This window comes from Caloenas nicobarica, chromosome 1 (assembly GCF_036013445.1).
Source record: "Caloenas nicobarica isolate bCalNic1 chromosome 1, bCalNic1.hap1, whole genome shotgun sequence".
NCBI classification, from domain to species: domain Eukaryota; kingdom Metazoa; phylum Chordata; class Aves; order Columbiformes; family Columbidae; genus Caloenas; species Caloenas nicobarica.
The window spans coordinates 193034981-193061861 of NC_088245.1; the positions used below are offsets into that span (position 1 = coordinate 193034981).

At 43.5% G+C, this 26881-nt stretch overlaps 2 protein-coding genes across 6 annotated transcripts in view; one reads left to right on the top strand and one right to left on the bottom strand.

Annotated features, from left to right (window-relative positions):
• The window catches only part of FLT1 (fms related receptor tyrosine kinase 1), a 117045-nt gene extending 95193 nt beyond the window's left edge, over window positions 1-21852 (top strand). Inside the window, exons 18-30 of the mRNA XM_065631578.1 lie at window positions 1344-1448; window positions 4438-4551; window positions 5271-5359; window positions 7405-7564; window positions 7982-8079; window positions 8618-8740; window positions 10003-10114; window positions 11758-11857; window positions 13220-13325; window positions 13419-13549; window positions 13966-14050; window positions 14581-14672; window positions 19883-21852. Coding sequence (XP_065487650.1) covers window positions 1344-1448; window positions 4438-4551; window positions 5271-5359; window positions 7405-7564; window positions 7982-8079; window positions 8618-8740; window positions 10003-10114; window positions 11758-11857; window positions 13220-13325; window positions 13419-13549; window positions 13966-14050; window positions 14581-14672; window positions 19883-20087 — 1520 coding nt within the window. The 3' untranslated portion in view covers window positions 20088-21852. The remainder of the gene's footprint in view (window positions 1-1343; window positions 1449-4437; window positions 4552-5270; window positions 5360-7404; window positions 7565-7981; window positions 8080-8617; window positions 8741-10002; window positions 10115-11757; window positions 11858-13219; window positions 13326-13418; window positions 13550-13965; window positions 14051-14580; window positions 14673-19882) is intronic.
• Window positions 21853-23646: 1794 nt separating this feature from the next.
• Window positions 23647-26881, bottom strand: part of PAN3 (poly(A) specific ribonuclease subunit PAN3) — an 81633-nt gene continuing 78398 nt past the window's right edge. For 4 of the 5 annotated variants that reach the window (XM_065627749.1, XM_065627768.1, XM_065627739.1 and 1 more), the window contains one exon: window positions 23647-25862. In XM_065627749.1, the coding sequence (XP_065483821.1) occupies window positions 25722-25862 (141 nt within the window). In that variant the 3' untranslated portion in view covers window positions 23647-25721. The remainder of the gene's footprint in view (window positions 25863-26881) is intronic. The other variant, XM_065627759.1, reaches the window with a different exon arrangement.

Consider the following 26881-nt stretch of genomic DNA (forward strand, 5'->3'; position numbering starts at 1 on the left):
TGTGCAAGTGAGAGCTAGTTAAACAGATGCTCACCACAGAAAAAGGAAATGGTTCTGTGGAAATGGCTGTGTCATAAGTGCCTATCTGACAAATAAATATATGGTACATGTTATCCTTTACTTTTTGTATGAAAAGCTGGCCTTCGTTTTCTGCTCTTCTCCTCTACATCACAAAGCCTTCTGCTATGCTCTTGCTTGCCACTTAGATGCCTGAGTTCTGCTGAAGCGAAGCACAAATACAATCTGAAAATAGTTACTTGGAAATAAAAATTTATTGCTAGCTGATATGCTGACAAGATCTCTCAGATCAAAACTCTGGCAGCCACTTGAGAAGGGCAGAGGCAGCCAGGCCTGTCTGCGTGAGCACATTGTCAAAGAGGCGGTCAATACTCCCTGCTTCAAACAGTAATAAATCACAAAGGAGGCTGTGAAGATCATAAGATTGGCATAAAATGTCATGAATTCTAGAAAACTTGTAAAGGTACCCCTGGAGCCTTATCTGGTTCTGAACATGAAGGATGAGGACATTTTGCTTGTACTGCTGGAGAGTTTTTTTATGCCCACTGATTTATCTCTGGGTGCTTCTCCTGGGGTCTCTTTAGTAGCAGCGTGATGATGATACCACAGCACAGATGTCTGCCCTCGGATATCTGAAAGCGCCAAACCCACCACGAGCAAACTCATCATTCATCACTCCAAGTCCTCTCTCACTGAATCCCCCCAGACCTCATTTTGCAAATGTGAAGGTCTCATTTGCACAGATTTCCAGCTTCTCACCACTCCATGATCTCAATTACAAGGTCTTGCTAGGGAGGAGCATCATGGGGTTGCTCATATAGTTCAGGGGTTGCAATGCAAAGTTGCTGCTGCCTTCCTGGAATGAAGATAATTTTAAGGCACCTTGTTCGAGAAGGAAGAATTTAATTTTTAAAAATTACCAAAGTCTGTGTCAAGCTGCATCTCAGTGTGTGTGTGAGTTTAAGCTAAGACCCTGTGTTGTTGTGGACATGAGTGGCAATGTCACAGTCTGCAGCATTGTACAGTGTGCTCAGGGAAAAAAAAGAGCAAATCTTTCTTTCTGCTGGCAGAGCTAGACTGAAAAAAATATATCAGAATCCAGTATACATCCACCGAATGGCTGTATTCATTTAGCATCATTTTCAGTCATATCACTTATTCCCTACAATGACTCAGTCTTCTGGTTTGTCTGCTTACTGTAAAAACAAACAAACAATCTAAGACTCATTGTAAAGCACACTTTTCAATTCATTATCTATGAAGTCATTTGTAGATAAGATTACTTTTTAACCAGAATATACCTCTGCAATTTATTTTCTTTACAGGGAAGTCTCTTGGACATGGAGCTTTCGGAAAGGTGGTACAAGCATCTGCTTTTGGAATTAAGAAATCGCCGACATGCAGAATAGTTGCTGTGAAAATGCTGAAAGGTATATTGCTGCAAAGCTGGGATGGAAAGAATGAAAGAGTCACTTTTGTAGGATCAGAAGGGACAGTTGTATTTCCTGCATACCCTACCTTGTACCATTATGCTAGACTGATCCTGTACCAAACACTGTAAATGAAAGTCATCTGATGCATAAGGCATCCACCTTGATGTGAAGACACTCAGAAGAGTTCATATTTTCCTTGGTCATTAGTTTCAATTTAGTAAAAACAGCTGCCTTATTTATAATTTGCATATGCCTGAATTTCGCTTCTCATTCTAACCTTCTCTGCATAGATCAGGTAATGATTTTTCTTCATGAAGGCCCTTTTATTAAGCTAAACAGATTGAGCTGTTTAAATCTTGGAGCTGTTGTACAGGTGGGTCCTCACCGAAGTGTCTGCAGTCTCATCTCGTGGAGTTTAGGATGCTGACACCCAGGTTGTGCCAACGTTCTTCATACGCCAGTGCTCTTCCCAAAGTGAAATCATCCCCCAGCTATTCACTGCCACTTTTCTCGTTGGAACAGAAGGGACAACGACCCTCATCAGTTTGAAGAGGGCACTTGGGAAGTTATCAGGCAGGAGAATATTCACTAGTAGCCTGCAGCAGTTGTGGCTGAATTCCCTAACCCAGAGTCATGGTGGCATCCCTTCCTCTGTATTCACTCTGTATTCAGGTTTCCCTTGTTTGTGTATCTAGGGGTCATATCAGGTTTGTGGGAGTTTTGTTGGTGGTGGGTTTTTTGTTTGGTTTGTTTTGTTTGGGTTTTTTGTTTGATTGGTTTGGGGTTTTTTTTGTTTGCTTGGGTTTTTTTGTTGGTTGGTTAGTTGGTTGGTGTGAGGTGTTTATTTGTTGTTTTGGTTTGGGGTTTTTTTGCATTGCCCTGGGAACTTATGCTGAATTGCTTAGCAGTCTTAATCCTTGAATCCGTTTCAGTGTCATCCTCTGCCAGATCACATCCCCTGTTCAGCCAGTAAGACTTGGATCCTTGATGTTCTCAGTTGGCTCTGTTCAGGCATAATTGGACTACATCCCTCTTACCCAGTGGCTCCAAGCTCCACAGCTGCTTACTTGCTTATCAGTTTTCAGGAGATCTGTACATGTTACTTCCAGCCTTTGGAGGGGCATGTGTGATCCTCTCAAACCTACAGTCTTGTCCCTGCAACACTCAACCCGAAATAGCTTCTATTTCTTGCCAACAATGTTGGCAGCCATACGCTGTGTAGGATGTGTCCTCTTGATATTGTCCTCAATAGGCTTGTTCTGCAATATAAATGCTAAATGCTTCCCCAGGGGGTGGTACATGCTACTGTGACATCCGGGATCATCCTCAAGGAGGGAATTTGCAGCTGAGAGGGTTGCAAACCTTCCTCCTCTCTCTTGTTCCAGAAACACAGAAATATCCTGTTGGCCAACACCAAACCAACAACTACCCTGCGGCAAGCACGTCTGGAATATGGGAGGAAGCTAAAGCTTTGGTCCCTGTCCAGACCTTCTCTGCAGCAGTGGGCCAACAGCCATCTGTGTCACTGGTTTCAATGGATGGCCTGTCACCTGGGTCACCGCCTGACCGCTGGTTAACTGAGCTGTTTTGCCAACATACAGACATACGTGCTGGCAAAGTGGTCTGATAGATTCAACATTTCTTCCTGTACATCAGCAGGATTCTTGTGACAGCCAGCACCATCAAGGTGACAGGGTTTGCTCCTGGAATAGACAGGAGCAGACAGCAGTTACAAGATGTCTTCATGGTGGGATTCATGTGCAGAGTATATGCTTGTAGCAGAGTTAGTCACTCAAATTTCCTTTATTTTCAGTGGTGAGAAACAACAGTTCATCCCATCCTCAGGCAGACCCCTGCATATGATGAGCTGAGAGCTTGTTTAGCTCTGCCGACTATGAAGAGAGCCTGTGATGACTAGATCTTCTGTAGGCATCTTCACTATGGGCACCTAAAGTGAGGGAAGATCTGCCCTATTCCTTGTGTCCTCACTAGATTATCCAGGAACTTTGCAGTCATTCATGGGCTTTGTCCCCATAGAATTCCCATGAGGTGGAGGGAAAGTGTCACTACCTATACAGATGAATAGTGGGTCACTGGGTAGATGACAAGTTTTGTGTGGAGCCGCCAAGAAAATCTGTTTAAACCAAGACGTTTAAGACCTAGCTCTAGGTTCTTTCCACTAGACTGTTCTTACTCTTGGTGTCATTAAAATGAAAAAGTCCTTTTGGGTCTACACAAAGAAATATGTTTTTTCATACCGAAACAAAATTCTGCAGAAAAAAATTGCTCAGAGGGAATGAAAAGTTTCACTCAACACTAAATTAAATTTGGGCTTAGTTGTGGGATTTCTTATATCATTACTATTACTGTTATCATGAATATTGATCATAACCAGTAATGGTAAGCTGCAGTCACCTAACTTTAACCTTTTAAAATTTACTTCCCTGATCTATCTTAATACTCCAGACCTCCTCTATAATGGACAGAATCAAACAATCAACACCAAAGTGTGATTCATCTCTTCCCTACTCAGACGGGTAAAGCTGACGGCTGCATCAGCCTCTGGAAATGCATTGCTCTTGCACTGACTCCTTGAGATGTTGATTAGTTCAGGCTAGTACATAACCCTTAGACCTGAAGTCAGGTCAGCTGAAGCCTACTCTAGATGGAGTTAATTATAGCTTTGAAATCCCTTTTTATTTGTTCTTTCATTTTTTGGCTGAAATGACAAAACTATTCATGTGAAAAAATTTCTCTCAGTTCTAAATATAACAAAGTCTACTGGGAGGAAGTTGAGTGCCTAACTCTTTTTATGGGTTTTATTGCAAGTAAGAGGATGCTGAGCAGGGACAAATAGACAAAGAACATCAACACACAAAGTACATCCAGTAATGGAGGTTATTTCAATTAAAAGTGATGATAAGTGGTAAAGCTCAGCAGGACCCGTTCTTTGCCATTTCATACTGACTTTATTTTGCGTTTACAGAAGGGGCCACAGCAAGCGAGTACAAAGCACTGATGACTGAGCTGAAAATCCTGATCCACATTGGTCATCATCTGAATATTGTGAATTTGTTGGGAGCATGCACGAAAAATGGAGGTAAAAAAATCTACACCACACTGAAAACAGGTTTGGATCACCTCCCAGTAATGGTCAGTTGGCCATGTTGTTTTTCGTCCAGAGGTCAAGTTATTAACTTGAAATATTTGAGGTTGTCCTGTGGCTGGTGAAAAAAAGAGGAAGAGAAAAAGAGATTTTTAGTCATTTAGTGAAGTGATTAAACATTTTCTCTACTTAAACTTTCTTTTAGTGTTAACTTGGACAGCGTGAATTCAGGACCATGCCACTCGTGGTCCTTTATCTCCCTCCCTTCACTGCTCAAGCACAGGTTAAACACAATTTGGAAAGGCTGCGAACAAGGGATATTGACCGCTGTAAAATCCTTCATAATATTCCACTAAGAAAACCAAATGGCCAGTATGAGTGATTGTTTGTTTTAGATATGTCACCTCTTTTAGTTCAACAAGCGTGGGCTGCAGGACTCCAGTCTGAATGTAGACTGCCCAAAGAGGAAACAGAGGGTCCCTCAGGACCCAGGTTCATGACCCGGTTTTCAAAAATTAGGCCCTCCCTAATTTCCAGAGATGGTGTTGTTTTGCTAACATCCAGTGTCCTTCAAGCAGCCTTCTACTGCATTAAGACATAGTTAGTCTGGACTCCAGTTACAGCTATGGGACAGAAACTCTACTCTTCTTCTCAGAACTGATGACCCCTTATATTGCTTTATGGTACTCAAAATGCACTTTCATTTTGCCCAGGGCCTCTGATGGTGATTGTTGAATACTGCAAATATGGGAATTTATCGAACTACCTGAAGAGCAAGAGGAATTTTTTCTGCCCCAACAAGGTGAGGAGACAGATGCCTCTGGTAGGGTTCATCTTACCTAACATGTCCGTAATGTAGATGCCAGCCTCCAAGTTAGTGTCCTTAGACTCTCTCCTACCAGAGGGGAAAAATGGCTTTTGGGTGCAGTTCACCTGACCCATTTTAATGTTTGGTGTGGGATGTGCTGTGACACGAAAGGGCTCATTTCTCTCCCCTGACTGCAAGGAGAATGCTGTAATTCAGATGGAGATATCTACAATGAGAGGAAGTGAATCCTATCCAAAGTGTCCCCACATGCTCTCACCCTGCTGCTGACAAACCCATTCCTGCTGAGCTTGGGGTCACTTCAGAGGCTGGTGTCAGCGAAGCCAAGGGAAGTGGTTTTGCCCACTGATTTCAGTACCGCTGGGAACACAACCGAGATAATGCCATTTAAAGCTCATGTTCCAAGACACCCTAATGTTCAAAGATTTGCAAGTAATCTTCTTATTGTGTGAGGAGAAGGGCTTTCAAGAGGAAAAGAGATTAAAGTCTTGTCCTCACATCCCACAACCCTCTGAATCAAATCCACAGGGTATTTCTTATTACAAACCTGAAGACAAATGTGCCAACTATATCCCTGCTTGTGCACTTTCAGTAAAATCTCCCAAAGGATTAAGGGCTCTGAAGTGGGATTTCAGAGCCTGGACCCAGAAGACCAGTCCTCAAAACTCGCACTCAGCTGTGAGAAAAGCTCAGCAGCATCTCAGGGTTTTTTCAGAAGGGCTCTATTGGAGGGCACGCTAGGCAGGACCTCCACCTCCAAAGAGTTTTGGCTGAGTGTCTGTTCCCAAGGCCATCCATGTTGGACTCTGCATGAAACACAGCAGCTGCCTCCTCCAATGTGTGGTTGTTGGGGTAGGAGGCTCAGCAGGGAGCATGGCCATGTGGGGTCCACCCTGGGGACAGCCACCTACATCATTCCCTCAGTGAGGAGCCTGCCCAGACTCGGTGCTCTGGAACCCCTGGGAACGGTGCCCAGGTAGGAGGGAGGGAGCCTGGCTCTGCAGCAGCATGTGCAAGAGAGAGACATGGCCACAGGACAAGAGGAAAGAGGAGATGGGGCAAGACCATGGCCAGGTGGCTAGGCTGTTCACCAGGGAAGCATTTTCCACACAGTTTTGCATGTGTCCCATTAAACTGTCATTGAATGTAACCTGAAAGCATTGGATAAAGGCATTAGGGAAGACAGGCATTTGCTTCCAAAAGCAGCTGTATTTCAAACACCAAGTGCCCTTGCTTCTTGTTGGAAGCACTTACAGCCCCATGCCAAGCACTGTGCAGGGACATAGAGGCAGGTGCTCTAAGCAGCCTGGGACGAAAACCTGATGCTTTATTTTGAGAGGCCTGGGACACCTGCACTGTGGGCACATCCTTTTCAACTCATCCCACCATGTTCCTTCTCTGGCTACTGGAGAAAAATAGGCCCTTTCAGATGTCTTGTTTCAGGCTGAGATGAGCCACAGACCAGCAGATGTGTCCATCCATGGACCCTGCAAATCCTCACCACATCAGAGTCAGCCCACCACCTGGATTGCCCCAGGATCACGTGCTGGTTCTCCCAAGCCACCATATTTCTGGCCTTTGTGGATGGCAACCTTGATGGAGTGCAGCCCTACCACCAACTCCTGTCTGCCATAGTGGCACTGGACACATGGACCCATGGGAGATGTGTCTCCATGTGCTATGGCCTCAATGGTCTCAAGTTGTTCCAGGGGAGGTTTAGATTGGATATTTGGAAAAATTTCTTCATGGAAAGGGTTGTCAGGCTTTGGAACAGGCTGCCCAGGGAAGTGGTTGAGTCGCCATCCCTGGAGGTGTTTAAAAGACATGTAGATGAGGTTCTTAGGACATGGTTTAGTGCCAGTGTTAGGTTAATGGTTGGACTCAATGACCTTGAGGGTCTCTTCCAACCAAAATTATTCTATGATTCTATGGACCAGCACGTTCTCCTGATGGAAAGGCAACAGAAGTTCCTCTTCCACCCTCTCCATTGCTCTGATGTAACACCTCTTCTCTGTTTGAAGGACTCCTGTCTGCAAGGAGAACCAGTGAAAGAGAAAAAGGATATTGAGCCAGTGGAAGGCAAAAAACAAAGGCTGGCCAGTGTCACCAGCAGCGAGAGCTTCGCAAGCTCTGGGTTCCAGGAAGATAAAAGTCTGAGCGATGTGGAGGAGGACGAGGAGGGTAGGTATTAATTCCTTCCTGTCCCTACATGGTCTGCGATATTTTTACAACATACTGTGCATCCCTGAAATTTTTTTCCTCATTTATCACCCTAATAAACATCCGTGGGAGACGCTCGCAGACGCTCACAGACGCTCGTGTCCAGAGGGTAGAAGATGTAAAAAAAGATTATTTCCAGCATTACTAAATCTGACAGGAAAATGTGTGATTGTTTTCTTCTGACTGCTCCTTATCTTTGGGGAAAACACAGTAGTGTCCAAAGCATAGGGTATAAAGCAAGCATTATTTTTGTTTCCAGTGACAGTGGATTGACCTTCAACTACTACTCTGCAAAGACTGAAATTATAGGAGTAACAGGGGGAGAAATAACTGCCTGTGAGCTAACTTTGCAACAAACTGTGTTTTCCACTTTTGCAGATGCTGATGAGCTCTACAAGTTGCCACTCACGATGGAGGACCTGATTTCTTACAGCTTTCAGGTGGCCAGAGGCATGGAGTTCCTTTCCTCAAGAAAGGTGAGTTTTGCACTGGGAATTTTTCCCTGCAGAAGGATGGGATTCAGAGGTGAAATCATGTCTATGTTTTAGTGACACCTTCCTTGGGAGAGCTCCCAACGGAAGAGTTGTTTTCCTCTTGGCGTTATAAATACAACAGTGTGTTTATCCAAATCTCCATAGTCCATAAACACAGGATCATGGCTGAAGGCAGCAGGTCAAGCTCATTCATTCAGGGGAGATCTTTTGGGTGTGGTGGTTTTTTTTTTTTCTTCATTTCAACATATATTAGGCAGGGAGCTCCAAATGAATCAGTGCTTTCCCTGCAAATGTCAAGGTTCTTAAGGATTTAATACTTTTTGGACTTGCAAGGTTTTTTTGTTTAAGAACTGATACCTTTACAGTAACTTCATGTAAACTATAGTCAAATTCCCTAAAAAATGTTAAATTGATGTCTCAAATAGTAATAACAATTTTTAAAAGGATATGGGAGACAGTCAGGAAATTTGTAGGCAGGATTAAGGAAATGCAGTTTGATTGTGAAACTGTTTTATTATAGTGCATTCATCGTGACCTGGCAGCCAGAAACATCCTTTTATCTGAGAACAATGTCGTGAAGATCTGTGATTTTGGCCTCGCAAGAGATATTTATAAAAATCCTGATTATGTGAGAAAAGGAGATGTAAGTCAAGATGCTGTTTATTTACCCAAATATTTATAACGTATCGTTTCAAACTGTCCACCAGAATGTTCTGAAAACATTCACGTTTCCTGAACTTAAAAGAGCTTGAAAGCTGTCACAGTTTTTATGTGAAGATGCATTGTGGATCTGGAAAGCATTTCTATCCTCCAGTATCAGGCTTGGATATGCTAGCTGTTTCACAGCTCTGCCCTGTTAGTACTTTACATGTTTTTTAGACATTCGTTTCTTGGCTGGCTCTGCAGCTTAACCCACTCAATAAACTTCCTTCACGGAAGCCATTCCCTCTGAAACAAGGTGCATGTCCCCTGGTGCACCCAGGCCAGAGCCAAGCGCTGCTCGTGGTGACTCCAGCAGCTGAGCTGGACTCACTGCCTCCAGCACCTACTCTTTTAATTTTACTTTTCCTGCAAATAGCAGGCAGTAAGCCCCCTACCAGGCCTGCATGGAGGCTGGGTCAGCAAATTGTGCCTGCACCCACTGGTGCCACGGGAATTGGGTGTGGGCATTGGGGTCACACAGAATCCTTCTGGAGGTATCACCCACCTGCCAGCTATTCCCCCGTCTGTAAGTAGCTTTCAAGACTTGCAGCACTACATGTAGCTGTGAAGTAGAGTCATCATCCCTGGAGGTGTTTAAAAGGCGTTTAGACAAGGTTCTTAGGGACATGGTTTCATGCTATGGTTAGGTTAGGTTATGGTTGGACTCAATGATCCTGAGGGTCTCTTCCAACAGAAATGATTCTATGATTCTACGATTCGAAGTGTTATTTGCCTAACTTGGGTACTGCTCAGGTAGCACTAACAGGCTGCAATTAGGGGGCTTCAAAGGTTGCCGACACACTCCTGCAGTTCAGGCTCTGAAAAATACCCTGAGAACATCTCTAACTCCATCACAGAATGATTTGTGCTTGCATGTAGGGATTTCTCCAATGTCTCTAGGATCCTGGCAAGAGACCTCTGTTCTTGCATATCCCCACAAAGAAAAGGCTTGGTCATTCTGGTCACAGTTTTCCAGTCTCTGGTGTTCTGTGCCACATGTATTTTAAAAACAGCCTTTTACTCTGAGAATTTGTTAAGAAAGTGTCCGAATGAGTGTGGGTTTATCTTGACTGCCTGTAAGGAAATCCCACAGGTTCCTGTTTGAATGGTAATTATTTACCTAACAATATATAGTTGATTCATCTATGATTAAATTCTTTTAGGCTTTGAAAATAATAGTCAAGTTTGTCCCTTTTACTCCAGGCTCGACTTCCTCTCAAGTGGATGGCTCCAGAATCCATATTTGATAAAATCTACAATACAAAAAGCGATGTGTGGTCCTACGGGGTCTTGCTGTGGGAGATATTTTCCTTGGGTACGTTAACTCTGCTCACCAGGAGCTGACTCGGCAGCGGGGATATCAGCCTGGGGAAAAACATCCACCACTTTCAATGAGCTTTCGCTGGGTATTCAATAAGGAAAGACCTAAATCAGGCAGAGGTGGGGTGCGAGGGTATGGGAGAGAACTGTGTGTATAACACCCCTGTGAACCGGAAATTTCGGTGCTTTTAAGGGCACTGTCTCGCCAGGCTGAAAGTCTTATTGGATAGCACAGCTATCTGAGAACTTCCCCACCTGTTTCTGCCACGGGCAAAACTTCGAGCTTCCCTCTTTCCCCTGCAGAAACCCTTGGCAGAGATGCAGGGCAGCACAGCCAGAGCAGTTGCAGTGCTTCGTCTGACATATGGGGCAAACCAGGAAAATCGAGCAAATTTTTAAGTGTTTTTATTAAATGTGAGATAACATGGAGATGTGGGCCTGGGTCAGCAGCTGCCAGGGACTGAGGCAATGCCTCTTGTGCCACTGATGTCATTCAGGACACTGAGTGCCATGGGCTGGGTGCTCCCCCAGAAGCTTCTTACTTCTGTTGTGGGAGCAAGGGAGCTGAACACACATGGAGTGAGACATTGCATGTCTCAGACTGCGTCACCCCCATTTCCAGCCTGAGACCAGACGGTCACCCCAGCCCAGGAGGGATCCAGCACCCCCCTTCACCCGGGCTGCTGGACACAGCAGGCGACCAGGCACCCGCACAGATGCCGCAGGATGAACTAGAGCATGCAATCTGAAATTAAAACCCAGTGAAGCTTTTTTTTCCCTCCTTTCTTTCATGTGGAAAAGGCAGGATACAAGATGCACACTGAGCAAGAACAACAATGACCATCAGAATAGAAGAATCTTAATTGGGTTCACTGCAGAGGCTGACAAAAGAGGCGAACAGCAGAGGAAACAATACTATACAATTCTCAGGACAATCAATCATTTATTAGTTTAAATACGTGTTGCTGGTCAGCCTGCCAACTCTTGCAATTTTATGGTCAGCCTCATAATACCTACTATTTTTTTCTTAAAGCCCCAGCTCCTTGACCCTGTTGACTGTCTGACTCTCAGAGAGGTGTTTTGTTTTTTCTTTCATTTTCCCTTTTCCTGATATTTTTCTTATCTACAGAAAGAAGACCAACAGCACAATCAGGCTGCATCTTAAAACAACAGAAACTAGAGAAATAATGCAAGTGTACAATCATCTGATTTAAAACCGTGATTTTATTATTTTCAATGTGATTTTGAGCATTTGGGGTTTGCTAATACTTTGCTTACTAGAATTTGCGGTGGGCCAAACCACAGAGAGATCAGACTTGGTTGTTCTTGAGGGATTCTTTTCAAGTCAAATTCATGTTTGGTTTTGGTATTCAGGCCAGGCGAGCACCACGGATAGTGCCAGGTTTCATCCTAGCCCCCCCTCCAAGGACCAGGACTTAAGGCAGCGTCAGCAGCAGCTCCCTGCCTGCAGCAGCTGGCGGGGCCAGACCCCTGGGTGGGGCACGTCCCCAGGCTCCCAGCTCTGCAAGTAGAAGTTGCACACTCTGAGTGTTTGGCGGGGAGACGTAGGGCCAAGGCTAGGTCACAGGTGCCCAACTCGAAGCATGTATGACCCTGTTCTCCCAATGTCATCCCCAGGTGCCTCTCCTTACCCTGGAGTCCAAATAGACGAGGATTTCTGCAGCAGACTAAAGGAAGGCACAAGAATGCGAGCCCCGGAGCAAGCGACCGAGGAGATGTAAGATGCCTTTCTCCGCTTGCCTTGTGTACCGCTGCCCTCCTGGGCTGCCTTGCAGATGATGAATGAGTATCCCCAAAAGTACCTCGTGCCAACATAAGGAAAAACAACTCAGTGCTGCCTCGTATCTGCTTGTGGCTGTCAGCATCTTCTTGTGTCCTCTCCCATGCTTGGCCCCCCGGCCCTCCCATGGCGTAGGAGATGGTGAGGAGGGACCACTGGGGCTGGCCCCAAGGGGACCTGAGAGAGCAGCCCAGAGGAGGAAGGTCATTCATCCATCTCCACGCTTAATATTTACCAACGTGCACACAGATAAGTGCTGGAGGAATGTGATATTATTAACGTCGTCTTGACTTAGGAAGTGACAGGGGAGGCTTCCTCACAAACACTCAGGCGAGGAGTGTCCACCCTTTCCTGGAGACAGTGTCTGACAGTAGAGGAAGGTGACAGGGACCTGCAGCCTCCCTGTCTGTGTCGCCTACAGGGTTTGTCTAAGCCCCTCCACCATGACATTGGCTGTGGCTCCCTAGTCCCCTGCCTTCAGGTGCAGCCTCCAGCTGCCGCTGCATGGCCAACACCTTTTTGGAGGTGCGGGGGAGGGAGTCCAAGTGAGACCCTGAGTTTGCAGCCCCTCTGCCCTGGCAGCAGGATGGAGCACCCCACTGGGGGAGGCACCTGCAGCACACCCAACACGCACCCCAGGGCTCAAATCATTCAGGAGCAGGAACATGTCAGGGTATTTTTCCTCTGGAGGCAAAATCAAGTACACGTAGGTGTCTTCGGTGCCTTTTCGAGTGCTACGTCATGGCTTTAAATAGCAACACTTACCAAAAAGTAGTTTTGGAAGAAGAGAAAGGATGTGAGCCAGCCATGCCTATGTGGCAGTATTACCCATTGGCTAGTTTTATTATCCTAGTGACAGTAGATAAGAGCTTTTTTTTTCTTTTCTTCTTCCGCGTATTTTATCGCAGGAAGGAAAGCTCAACTCAACCAATACGAGGAAGTGACACATTCATATAAGTCATCTTAGGATGCCTTAACTTAAACATTGTCACTCAATAGATGTTTAATACAAAGGTTTAATGCTTAATTAGGAATAAAAAAAGAAAGTATGACTGGTTGGCTAAATTTTTATTTTGATGTGGTTTTCCTGATGTCTTGCGGGAAGAAGATTATTTGCTTTTTTTTGTGGAAAGTTCATTCTTTTAGTAAAAGGTCTTGGTGGTGTTGGAGAGCATCCTTGTAAAATCAGGTGGGCTTGGGAGTTAACTCTGCTGGTGACAAGCTGTCGGAGACTGGGCTGCCTTGGATCCAACTGATCAGTAACCCCACCATGTGCTCATTTTGCTTTTGTCCTCACAGCTACCAGATCATGCTGGACTGCTGGCGAAGCAATCCTAACGACAGACCAAGGTTCTCCGAGCTGGTGAAAAAGCTGGGTGACCTGCTGCAAGCAAACGTCCAGCAGGTACTAATGTCATGACTGTGTGCTGTCACCAAGGCAGGGGTGACTGGTCACACAGTCCCAGGAATAACACTTGGATTTCTTATGTGTGTTTAGGAAGGCAAAGACTACATACCCCTCAATACTATATTTACAACAGAAAGTGAGTTTCCATCTGCATCCAATCCTCTGTGCAGTGAAAATTTTCCTGTTACAAGCTCAAGTTGTGGAAGCACTGAAAATGTCAGGTGAGAGAATCAATATCAGGACCGAGTTTGTTTGTTGGGTGTTGTAGCTTGCTGCATATCCTGGTTTGGACCTGGGTGGGAGAAAACATCCAGAGACACCCCACACAGCCTGAGTGTCCCACCAGCCACCAGGCCACCACCGCCAGGATCCCATTGGGCTGGGATGGCCCATGGAAGTGTCTCTGCCCAGGGGGTCCATCAGGTCACCAGGCTCAGGCACTGTGACAGAGGCAGCTGTGTTCGTCCCAGGGCTGGGGAGGGAGCTTTGGGTGGGGTCTGGTTAGGAAGTCCCTTTGGTGTAAACTACCTCGGTGACAGTTAGGCAACTCCTTAAAGAAACAGAAATACCCAGGGCTTCCTGCTTACGCACTCCACACTCTCATCGAAAATTGTCCTGCTTTTTTTTTGTTGAACAGATACATAAATACTTTCAAAATAAAACCACCCCAGCGCATAAAGATATTTGAAGAGCTTCCCATCAAGGAAACACGTGTATTTAATGTAAGTGACTCTTGAGCCAAATGGTACACCACTTATCTCTTTTTATTTGTGTGACAGACTTATACAAGGAGAATCAAGAAAGGGTTTTACTGATTTGTCAGCTCTACCGATACAAGGTGCAAGATTAGCTGTGCTTGCAGGATGCTGTTATCCCATGTCCTACAAACTAGGGACAGTAGATCCTTGTTGACTATGCAAACACTCCTTCCCTGATAAGAAATGGCCAGTGCCAGTAGATCTCATAGGTATGGCTGCCAGGGTCCCATCTGAGTCCCACCAGTGTGGAAGAGCCACTTAAAATCTCTTAGATTTGTGTCTTTGTCAGAATAGCAGCGCACAAATGAGAATTGTGGGTCACATTTCCACCAGAGGTTCCTGGTAGGAACAAGTCCTGTTAGCAGGCAGATAGAGCTCCATGAGCATAAACAACAAAAATGATGCTGAAAAGCTGACCAAAGAGTCATTGAGCCCATTGTAAAACTAACTTTCTACAGTTAATGCCTAATAGACGTATGTCTCGTCTCTTCAAGGATTACCAAGCAGACAGTGGGATGGTGCTGGCTCCAGAAGAACTGAAACGCTTCACCTGGACAGGCAGCAAGCAGAAACGGACACTTTTTGGGTCTGTATTTTATGTTTCCTTCTTCTCCTTCACATTTTAGAGGGCAAAGGAGGATTCTAGGTCCTTGTGCCAAATCAGGCCTAGTGAAAGTGGCTGAGGTCTCCCTGGTCCCTGCAAACACTTGCTGAGGTGTGTCCTGCTCAGTTGAGTCAGCAATCAGCTCCCACACCTTATCCTCCATGTGCCTTTGAGCAAACAAATAACCCTCAGCCCTTCTGATGCACATCACCAATATGATTTATTAGCATGTTACTGATCAACCTGAGCCTCAACTTAATGCCAGGCTGCATGGTGAGTGCCAGAAGCTGGGGCAGAGGAACTGTAGGAAGCAAGCCCTTGGCAATGGGGAGGAGGAACATGTGGCTGTGAAGGATTTGCAGTCATTTCTGCAAGTCCCCAAGGGCACTGCAGCTGGGACAAGGCTCCCCGTGCTTGTTTTTGCCCTTCTTTTCCATGACTCAGCTAAGCACGGCCCATTTAACACCCATGGGCTCAGGATGCTAAAGTGGCAACTTTACAATAGATGGATGTGAGAGCTTCACTTCTCTTCCTGCCTTTAAGCACTTTAATATACTGGCCACCTTCCTCCACCTAATTCCTGACAGCTGCCCAAGCAGGGAACTAAGGCTGCCCTAAGAAATGCACTGCACTGACACGAACTCTCTGTAAATGGGAAATGTTTATTTTCTCAATGCTGGCGGTGTCTCAGTTCCCAGCCGCTGCAAAGCTGGCGGTGTCTGTGGCTGGTTTCGGCTCGCTGCTCTCAGCCAGCCCAGGGACTGCCCAGACCCAACCCAATGTTCATCTTATGCTGCCAAGAGGTCAAGGCCATCCCGCCATCCTGCCTGTGCCGAACTTGTCAGCGACTTGCAGCTGGGCAGGCTGGGAGGTGTAGTATTGTCTTCATGAACAATTGGAGCTGGCTGAAATGTGCAGTCAAGGCAAAGAGGTCTTGCTTCAAGAAAAATTCCGGTGACTAAGAGGGCGTTAGTTAAAAGCACAGAAATACGTGTACGAGAGCATGCACGCTCACACAGCCAAAATACACAGTGTGCCGGGCAAACGTGCTGCTGGCAGGAGTCTGCAATGGAGCACTGCTCATGCGTGGCAAAGCTGGAGTGATACAAACCACTCCAAACAAGTGCTGGAAAACCCTTTCTCCTGCCTTGACTGTTCAGAGAAGAGGCTCATGAGCAATTTTATAGTACTTTGATGTTATTGAGGTAGTTTTTCATACTCTCTTTTGAGGACCCAGGTGTTACAGAGCTTGGAACACGTGTGGATATTACAGGGTTCCAAAGGATGCAATGTTTCCTAGAAGTGGTTTAACCCATTTTTAATTTGTGTAAATGTGACATTTCCGAAGGCTGCTGTCAGCTGCAGAGACAACATGGCAACCTCCCCAAATGAAATGTATGAAATGCCTTTTTCTTTACATGGCACAGAATATGTGGAGTGTGCCCCAAGCATCCCTCCCGAACTGCTTTAAGGAGCATTTTCAGCTGCAAAAGTAAAAGGAATGCTTGGATGGGGAAAAAAAATTGCACTCAACAGTGGCTGCTAGAACATAAATCCTCATGGAAACAGAGCAGTTGGCTGAGAACGTACAAGGTCATCTGGCCTGTAAGCTAAACTAGCGGTACTGTAGTGCTATGCCAAAAAGCACTCATGCATGTGAATGCATGCAGTGACCCTTAGTCTACACACATTCCTAAAAGCGGTAGCTCCTTACCTAAGCATCCTTTACTTAGGCTAAGTTGGAACAGTAAATAAATACCCCTGAATGTTGTACGGAACACTGAACAAGGTGGAGCCTGGAGGAGTTTGACACATAGAAGCTGATTTAACCAGATGCGTAGTCCTGCTTCTTCCCTTCTGTCTCAAGCATCCTGCTCTGCAGTCCTACCCCCTCTCTTGTGCTGACATTTCTGCTTGGCTTGCCTTTGCAGAGAGCTGGTTCAGGCCGCTGGATTATTGGAAGAACAGCCCCAAAATAGCTTCCGAGTGAGCAGGAGCAGTTCACCATCAGTACAGCTGGTGCCGGCACCAGGCTGAGGCAGGGGTCACCCCGCTCTGAGCAGCAGCTTATAGTTACATCACCTTCACTGTAACACCTCACCATTCCCACAGCGCTTACCTTCACACTGTAAACCTCAACACCGCAGTTCAGGACACAGATGCAGACAAACGCACTTAGGCCAGCGGGCAGGTCCTGCGCTGAGGGCGCTGCAGGGCCGTGCCCTGTCCTCTCTCCACTCGCCGGCAGGCTGGGGCAGGCTGGCTGTGCTCGCCGCAGGGTCACACCGAGCCCTGCCTTTCCCTGGGACCCCGCGTTTCCCTGCTGCCCAGAAGAGAATGACCGCGCTCAGCATGTTTTTTTTCTCAGTTCGAAGCATCTGAAATCACGTGCAAACCCGCACGGTGGGGTGATGCTCTCAGAGCAGCACAAGGGTGTGTGTGTGCCCTGGAGCGTGGCATTAGAGGATTCAGACTTGGTGGTGTGGGGTGGGAGGACCCAAACCTGGTGCATCCTGCCTGTCCCCAAAAGTGCACCCAGGGTTTGTTTCAGAGGAAACTCATCAGTTGACTCCAGGAGGGTGCCAGTGCATGCACTGATCCTTACTCAGTGTGATCAAGCCCAGAGGAAGGAGCTGGGTTACCTGAGAGTGCAGGGACAACCCACTCTGAGCCAGCAGAGTCCCCTCCGCTCCGGCTCCCGCCGCTGTGGAGGGAAAGGCAACAACATACAAAGTTCACCCTCAGTTTCGCTATAGGAAACAAGCATCAGCCCAAACCCTGGTGAGCCCCTGAGGCCCTGGTGGTGGCCAGGAGCATAACAACAGAAATGGTTGCTACATGTCTTGGATTTGCTATTGCCATTGAGATGGAAATAAGTCATACTCTGAACAGCATAGAGATGTCTTCCCTAATGTAAGGCCTCAGGTGACAAGATCCCAATGGAAAGGTTTGGGGGCAGAGAAAGGACCACCTTCTGAGCTCTGCTCCTTTGCAAATAGAAAGGATCCCAGCTGCAACTCTCTTCTAGCTTTTCAGTATTGGTGAAAAAGCCAACCCAAGTAAGTCAAAATCCTCAAGCTGGAGCAAACCCCTGAGTCAAAGCAAATTGCCAGAAAAACGGCTGCGAACTCTATCGCTTGTGAGCTGGAACAAGCATCTCAAGAGCCACAGCCAGTCTATAACCTCCCTCCGTTCTTCAGTCTGTCAGGAAAGCAGCAGCCATTTCCTCCAACACATGATCCCAATTAAAAACCAACACAACAGCTTCTCATTCACATTTCTAGAGTGCAAAGGAGATAGTCCACAGCTAGAGGAGCCTTTACTGACTGTAAGCTCGGTCTCAAAACAAAGCCTGACTATGGATCCCAGAAACCCATGGACTCCCTCAAAGCTCTCTATGGGAGGGTATGCCCAGGTACAGCAGTGCACTCAGGGTAAATTTAATAGATGCAGCTCTACTGTTATAGTTTCATTAATTAAAGTAGAAGCCAAATCTAGCTCACAAGAAAATTCTCAGGATGCAAAAGCCTGATGATGAATGAAAGGATCAAAGCATGATGATTTTAAGGCTCATAACTTCACATGCACGCTACACTTTTGCCGGTCCACTGCTCCCCATGATTCACAATTACGATGTAAATCACGGAAGCGTTTCTTTTTAAACCCTTCACAAAAATTCTGTGTTAGTCAGCAACCCATTGAATCTGTGACTAAACTTGTCACATAGTTGCAGAATTTATCTCAGGGCAATTACTTGTCCATCTGCCAATAGATGAAATATAAGAATATGGGATGCATCTGCAATCCTCATCATGAGGGCTCCTCCTCATGAACTCCATCCATCTACAAACAAATGTAATGAGGTGGTCTTTTTGGGACAACCCTCCAATTTCCTACAGCAGGACAGAAAACAGGGACCACACTTCTTAAAAAGCACACAGGCTCATGAGTTAAAGATTTTAAGAAACTGAAATCTAAGAGAAACTGTTACTTCTCAATTTCTTAATCAGGAAAGGCTCTGTGCTACCAGTTCTGTGCTTCACTCAAAAATCTAGCAGTGCAAATTAAAATGAAAAGCAAACCCCTGGGCTCCAAAAGCCTCAACAGATGTTCTGTCTTTTCTGGAATTCAGGACTAGGGCTGCCAATGTTCCTGACCTTATAAACCCAGAGGGGCAGAGTGTCCATGAACTTATAAAAATACAAGAGAGAGAATCTAATTTTAGGCATTGCAGTTCAACATACGTTTACATTAGGATTTCACGTATAATCATGATGGAAATTGTTCTGTCTTATCCTTCGTCTACAGAAAAATCTTTGGCATCTAAGTTCAATGGTGTGAAAACTCTCTTTGCCTTAAATTTCTTCATTATTGAAAAAGCCTTTTTAAGCACTATGCTCTCTGAATACAGGTGAGAAAGTGCTGCAAGGCGATCAGTGTCTTGAACAGTGGCTCAGCTGAGAAGACATTAAACCCCTCTTGTAAAGGGCACCTTATAAGAGGCAGTCTACAAGATAACCAGTCCTTTGTGGTACAGGAAAACTCTAATTCAAACCAGCTCATATCTGCTGCTGAGAGAAGCCAAAGAGAGGAGGCACCCAGACCTTGTGCCCTTCCTCACAAACATCAGGCATTTATTTTAAAAAGTCATCTCAGCATTAGGCTTTGGGAACACCTACACTCATATCTTTCTGCTTTTGCCCTGAGGCTTGAGATCTTTCATTATTTCACTCCTCCTGCTAAAAAACCCCCAGTTGTCTTAGAAAGAACATTTAAGTGTGGGGACCCTATGGGCATCTCCAGCTCAGCATCAGCACAGATGTCAGACACTCCACGCTGCTTTGCCCTGCCCTGAAGTTTCACTCCCTAGCACAGGCCACAAATGAGCAATAGAGCTTAGGCTGAGTGATCAAATATCCCCTGTAAGCAACAAGACTCTTAAAAACAACACAAGCACTTTAATAGAGATGTTTGGTCACAGCATCTCTGTTCAGAAGGGGCCTCAAGAGAGACATGGGAGAGCTTTCAGTCCTCCATTCTGCTCTAGCATCGAGCAATCCCATCTGCATCAATGCTGTTCTCATCATCTGAGAATAAACAAAGCTGCTTCTTGTGATGTGGCTTTGCTCAAGTCACTAAAACAAAAGCCCGTACATGTTAAATATGCTAACAGTGACGCTGCTCTGTTACAGCGTGAAAGGTGCCAGCAGGAGCAAGGAGTCGGTGCTTTCTGGAATAGCCAAGCCAAGAAGCTTCTGCAGTTTCAGTTGTGATCAGCTCAGTGACTCCAAGCGAAGACATATGTATGGTAACACGGTGCTGGAGAAAATGAAAGTGTGCCACTCGCCCCCTCCAGACTACAACTCTGTGGTGCTTTATTCTCAGCCACCCGTTTAAGCACTTCTAGGCCAAGATTTGAACATGTGTTTAATCCAAAAGGGTTCTTCTGAAACACTGTCAGTTTAAAAACTTTAACCCAAATAATTTCAATTATCCTAAAATTGAGAAAGATATCATTGGCTTAATCTCAATTATCTGCTTTTCTACAGACTGCAACAAGCATATATAAAATATAGCAAAATACTAATGCTTAGGCCTTGACTTTCCCAATGTTGAACACCAACAGCTTCCACCAAAATTGGCCAGTGCTTCTGAAAACCTGGATGGTCGTCATTGCAGAGAAAACCTGGTTGCTGTTTGGTCCCTGGCAGCAGGATGGTATTTCATACTCCAGTCACCCAGCCTCTGCTCAGTCCCAGTGTCCTGGTCTGGAGAGGCAGCTGGGAGCCTTTGGGAGCCCTGTTGCCAGGGTCTGTGTAATGCTGGAAAATAAAGGATTCTTCAAGAAGAGAGAAACAAGAGACAGACCATGCTCTACAGTTTTTAGTGAAAACTCTACTTTGAGAAACTTGAGGGAAATCTGACACCCCGGGGAAGCGGAATCAGCTAGCTGGGGATGGGGCATTACATGGCTCTTCCTGCTCTGGATGGCAAATGCGGTAAGGAGTCTTGTGAGGCAAGAATTTCAAATGTGTGTTGCAAAACACAATTGGCAAGGATAGAGGAGAACTAAGATCAGAGCCAGGGCTGCAACAACAGGGAATACAGATCAGTTCGGCTTGGATAAGCCTGCTGAAATCAAGTAAATATTCTTGAAGTCTTGCACTTTGTCAGTATGCCAACACAGACACTGGAACCAAACCACAAGCTACATACGTTAAAGCCAAGCTCTGTCCACAAAACCTTGTGGACCTTCTAACACTGCACTGATTATATTTTATTTATGGGAATCTGTCTGAAAAGACAGTATGGCTACTAAGCTGCATATACTTTAATGAATTGATCACTAGAGAGTTTTAAGAGATTAGTTAGAAATGGCAAGACAATCTCCTTGGAAAGTTAGGGCAGCTTTTCTATGAAGACAGTCAAATTTCCAGGTTAGTTATTAGTATATATGTACAGGAATAAAAATGTATCATTCATTTGCAACAGACTTTTGTAGGAATGAAAGGGTATGAATGTTTGTTTGAGAAGAATAAGGATGCACCATCCCCTTTCACCTTTGAATGCAATATAAAAATGAGAGTCGGCCATTTAACACAGTAGCACTGTTGTCTTCAAAATCAAAAACCACTGCCCAATATCAGCTTCTCTTGGTCCACTATAAATATATATTAACTCAAATGCTGCATATAATAGGGTTCTGACCTCTTAAAACTCAGCTTAAGAGCTGCGACTTTAATCCACTAACAGACTTGAAGGCAAATGACCTTTTGTGTATTTACAAACAAAAATGTTCTTGGATATTCAAGTACAAGAAATACATACCACTACTTATAGGTATCAATTCTAGGTCTTCCTGGCCAAGAGATCATCAGTTTTCAGTATTTATTGCACTGTCTCTTGCTGGTAAAGTGTATTTGATATTGATCAAAACAAAAGGAAATTTAAAGAACTGTTATCTCCAACTGAGCAAATATAGTTATGGGATGATGCATCTCAAAGGAAATATTTGCACAGTGTAAATATATAAATATGCTTTTTGTGCATAAATATTTAAGAAAACTGGACTACAAAGATTACTTTTATATCAACCCCCTAAATTTCTTTGGGTGTGGATAACTCCTATTTTGTCTTGCATTTTCTGTCTTCATATAATGTATTTGACTGCTAAATTCATATAATAAAGTTTGCTTTTGAAAGAACCCCCCAGAGTTCTGCCAAATGAATTAATAATCCAATATCAGAGACTGCTGCAGCAGGTGATTCAGCATTGGGCAGCACTAACATCTGGCAAACAATCCATCCAATGGGCCAGTTTTGTGAGCAAAGGAGAATGTGGAATAATTGCACAGAAGGCACGTTTCACACTCAGCTGCCTCCAGAGACCTTCAGTTGAGTGCTCTCTGCTACACAGCATTTTATAAACTGAGGGGACCTCCAAGCCGCACTGCAGTAAACTACACACGAGTGCTGCAAGGTGGCAGAGATGAAACTTTCCCTGGAGAGGCAGAAGGTAACAGAATCACCTGGTGCCGTAGGGGTTGTGTAGCTGTTGTTGCACGTTACTAAAAAGAAAACTGGAGACTAGATAAGTGCAATCAATCAAGCTCATTGTGGCTCATATAGTAACATTTCTAAAACACTGCAATTTAAGGGATAATGATTTTAAATGTATGCAATGGAGTATTGACAGTTTCACATATATTGCACGAAATCTCACATTACATAAGCATGGTCAGGATTGGATGCGTATAGAAGATTTTTACCCCACCATTAAACCATCTCACCCTTGTTGGTCAACAATACAGAAAAATAATTCTGGGAAAGGAAGCTGTCATGACTCCACATGCAAATTCTCAGAGAAATTAAAGTACCAAAAAAAGGGGAAAAAAGCTCAAACGAAGTAAGAGTACTTAAACAGAGTTTTCAAAATTAGGGCTTGTCTAGCAAAGCAGACCTGATCTGACAGAAGCAGATGGGACTCAAAAGTTAGGGAAATGTGTACTTGTAGGACTCTAGTCAACAATATCTATAAGATTTTGGATATCTGATATATTGTAAGTGGCAAGCATGAAATGCGCTTTGTGACTCATGGTTGTTTAAACCCTGCCTTGCAGACAGAGTGAATACAAAAGAAATATGACAGAATGAAACAACTCCAGCAAAGTTGAAAAGCCCTGTATCCAACTTCAGAACTTCACACTGTCAAAATAAGGCCATGTTATTTCTGGTATTCTTTATTAAAAATACTGCTGTACACATGAAGAATGAAAACAGGATTAAAGATGAGCAACACATTGGGATCATGACATTAGAACTTAACATACTGGTGCTTTTTAGGGGAAGCAGTTGACACTTGAATTACTTAAACAAGGGAAATCAAAAATACATAGGTACCCTCAACAAAATATTTACAATATAGTAAATACAGCAACAGAATTTAAAACAGGTACAAAATTAAAATTACTAACAACAGATGATCTCAAAGGTTGTCCCTTCTGTGCTTTTAGCTGTAAAAAATAGGAAGGTCAGAATTAAATTTCCCATCTGGGAGGGCACATCCTGGTGGCTCTTCCTTTCAAATACAGACACACAGTTCTTCCTATGAATGGATCAAACTACAACTTTAGGACAACCTTCTAAATGGAATTAAAATGGGGTAGAAGGGCTCTCCCCAAAAAAACACCTAAGCTGAGCTTCAGACTGTTCAAATAATTCCCAAATACGGACCAAATGAAATAAATAAAAAACAAAGCTCAACTTTTTTTTATTTTATGCATTTACCTGACACCAAATATTTTCTGGCTGACGTTATGTATGAAAACTTATTAGCTGTCTACCTTTTTATTTTTAAACCAAGTCCTGAGGTTTCTAGGGGCTGAAGCAAACTGACATTATGCAAATACAGACAAGTTTGCAATTTAGACATGTCTCGCAGAGGGTGGTTTGCTGGTCTAAAAAGGATGAGAATTCAAGCCCTATTTTACCCCTGCCTACACTTCCACAAAATATTGGTCCACAAATTAAATTTTCAAAGGTTCCCAAACCCCACAACTGAACAGATGATCCCCTTTCATTTTCAAAGAAAACAATACTGGAAAAAACCTCAGCCCGCTTATAAATTAAGCATTTCATATTTCTTCTAGAATACAAGTACTTCTTTTTTGTACAAAAGAATTACAATATGATTTGTCAAAAAACATATAAAAGACAGCTGCTCTTCCTCAAATACATGAGCTAATGATAAAAGACTGTTTTGCATGTTCACTTTCCAAAGTTCCTGTTCCTTTTATATTAAAAAGAACATTCTGGCAACTGTTATCGTTTGAATATTAAACATTATGTTCCTTTTAAAATTCATTCGATCAAATGCGACGATAATCGATTTTTAAACTCAACAACTGATGCTACCTAATGTGGATTTAACCACATTTTCTAAAATGTGTAAAGCATGTCCCTAGTCTTCAAAGCTTTCGATGTGAAGAGAGTTGCTTTTTTCTTGATGCAAGTCTCAAGGCAGAGAATCATTTTAAAGCTTATAAAAGTGGACAGAGAAATATTAAAAACTTCTCTGAAAACTACAAATATTGAGAATTATTAAAATTGATGTCAGTAACATCAGTTGCAAGTGCTTAGAGTCTGTCCTGACCTTTTGAGTTTCCACATTTTCTTCATGGTGAGCACCCAGTGCTATTAAAACATTCAGTGCTGGGAAAGGATAGATACAGTCTTCACTACTGCTTTAAGAAAGGAAATTCCTACATATTTGGCAGTCTTCAGTATCAAAGTGTAGGTGTTTAACTAGAAATCCCATGAATACCCAAGTTTGGAGACAACTGCATGTCCAAATATTAGAAAGGTAATTGAGGAGGAAAATTCCAGACTTTTGAGACTGAATTACTTCAGGAATATTCATGTGTTGAGTATTATCAAAAGTAATATTACTTTGGGCTAAGCAGTGACTGCAAAGGCACAGCAGATCATTATCCCTCCAGATTCAGGCTGTAAAACTTGAAAAGCTCTTGATGCCAGACAACTGCTGTGTTTAGTTAATCTTCTTTTAACAGTGTCTTTGTATCTGTATCCAGTGTAGCGTACCATAATAAAGCTGTGGTTCAAAGAACAGAACTTTATACAAAAATTATACTGTAAATAACCTAAAGTAATACACTCCTGAAACTTCAGGCATTTAAACAATTTCTTTAAAAAAAAACTATTAAAAAAATTGCATAAATGTAAATGCTTCTGACTAGCAGGAAAACGTACAAACAGTTTTTAAAAGGCGCTGGTTGTGTTTAGAGCAAGTTTGATATGCTCCTTAAATTATAGATGTTTCCCATTATGCTATTTTTGTCACTTTGCTTAGACAAAGCTTAAATCAAATGACAGGGGACTTTCCTTCTTTGTCAATTCACCAATACTTCACTTGACTGGTTTTAAAAAGTTTTGTCTTCTCACATTTCTTTGAGCTAACAGTGGGTGGCATACAGAGCTTGCATACAACACACTTTTACAGAGGTTACGAACTAAACGGTCATTAATAGAACACAATTTCTATTAAATTATTTACCTGGTCCTTTATGCTATTCTGGGTGCAAATAATATAAAAAATGAATAAATTTTGCTATATCCTCAGTGACAAAAATGTATCCCAGAAACGTCCTTGCAAAGAGTTTCCCTTAAGTATACAATGTGGCAAAACTTCAGAGATCAGAAAAGTCTTAAAAAAATTAAAATTAGTGCATATACAAGTGGAAAAAATAAAAGCAGGAACATCATGCACCTGATGTGTTCCTTAATCTAAAATAAATTCTTCACAGATAAAGCCTCCAATGGCAGCCTTAGCTCTAGGATAAGTGAAACATTCTTCCCTTCAAGTAACAGTGTACCTGACTGAAGTGCAAGCAGCTTTGCTCATCTCCTGTTTGTTTCCCAAATGTGAAATGAGATGACAACAATAATTCAGCTGTAGTGCAATTTGCTATTGGTTAAGTTCCTCAGCAATGTCCTGCATGCTTTCAGCAAATACTACAACTGACCATTTGCGGCAGCAATCAGTTCTTGAAAAGTATTTTCAAAGCAGCGTTTTAAATCGCTGTAAGTTACCACAAGTACACTCTTCTCATCTCTGGAAATGAGGCTTATTTTTTCTGGCACACCAGCATCTAACTGTAACAAGAATGCAAAAGATAAAATAAAAGAAGTGTGAAAGAAATGGCAAAACATTTCCCCAATAACAAAAGCAATCAATTTTTTGGCAAGTACATTGTTGTGGTGCAGTTCCAATCTGCTAAGGCCACAGAAAGGAAGGATCTGAACTGCACCACAACAATGTACTTGCCAAAAAATCGAGACATTTTGGTCTTAACCTGATGGACATTCCAGACCTTTGGACTAGGTTACCATTGTTTTCTTCCCTTTACATAAAGCTAATAATCCTGCAATGCTACCTTCCTCTGTCTAAAAAGCCTAGAAAAATTTCCATATAGCTCCTGATGAACAAAGCCACTTTTGACATTACATTTTGCACATAAGATCCACAAGCCTCCACGTAGGTAAATTACTTCTTGCCCACTGTAAAATGAAATAATGGATGGACCAGCCCAAGGTACTCTGAAAACTGGTAGAAATCCAAACCTCACATTTTTGGCAGTACTGGAAACAAACTAGTTCTTAAGCTGCATGGTACGTTTCATCCCTTACTCAAAATAAAAACCCCAAACAAAACAAAAAAACCCCACCCACAACAACAACAAGGCAAAAAACCCCAAAACACCACCATAACAACACATCCCAAAAGATTACCAATTTATAATCCATAAACAAATAGATAACTTGGGTTAGATTAAATCTGGTCCACATTTTTTCCTGTTTTGTTCTCACTTCTCAAATTCAATATTAAAAACCTGTATGTTACTATGCAGTCTAAATCCTCATTTGAAACAGAGGAATATCCTACTATACATGCTGAAGCCCCTTCCAACACCACATCTTATGTTCTCCTGTTTGCAAGAAATGTTCATCAATGGAGAATTGTCAGACTCCCTTATAATGCAAGACTTCTATGGCTCTGTTTTAGTCAATATATTGATATTTCCAAATATTTGACACTACAAACTTTCTTGTTCCAATAGAGAAGGTGGGGAAGAGAAGAGTGGGATACGACATTATTGAGACAAACTTTGGAA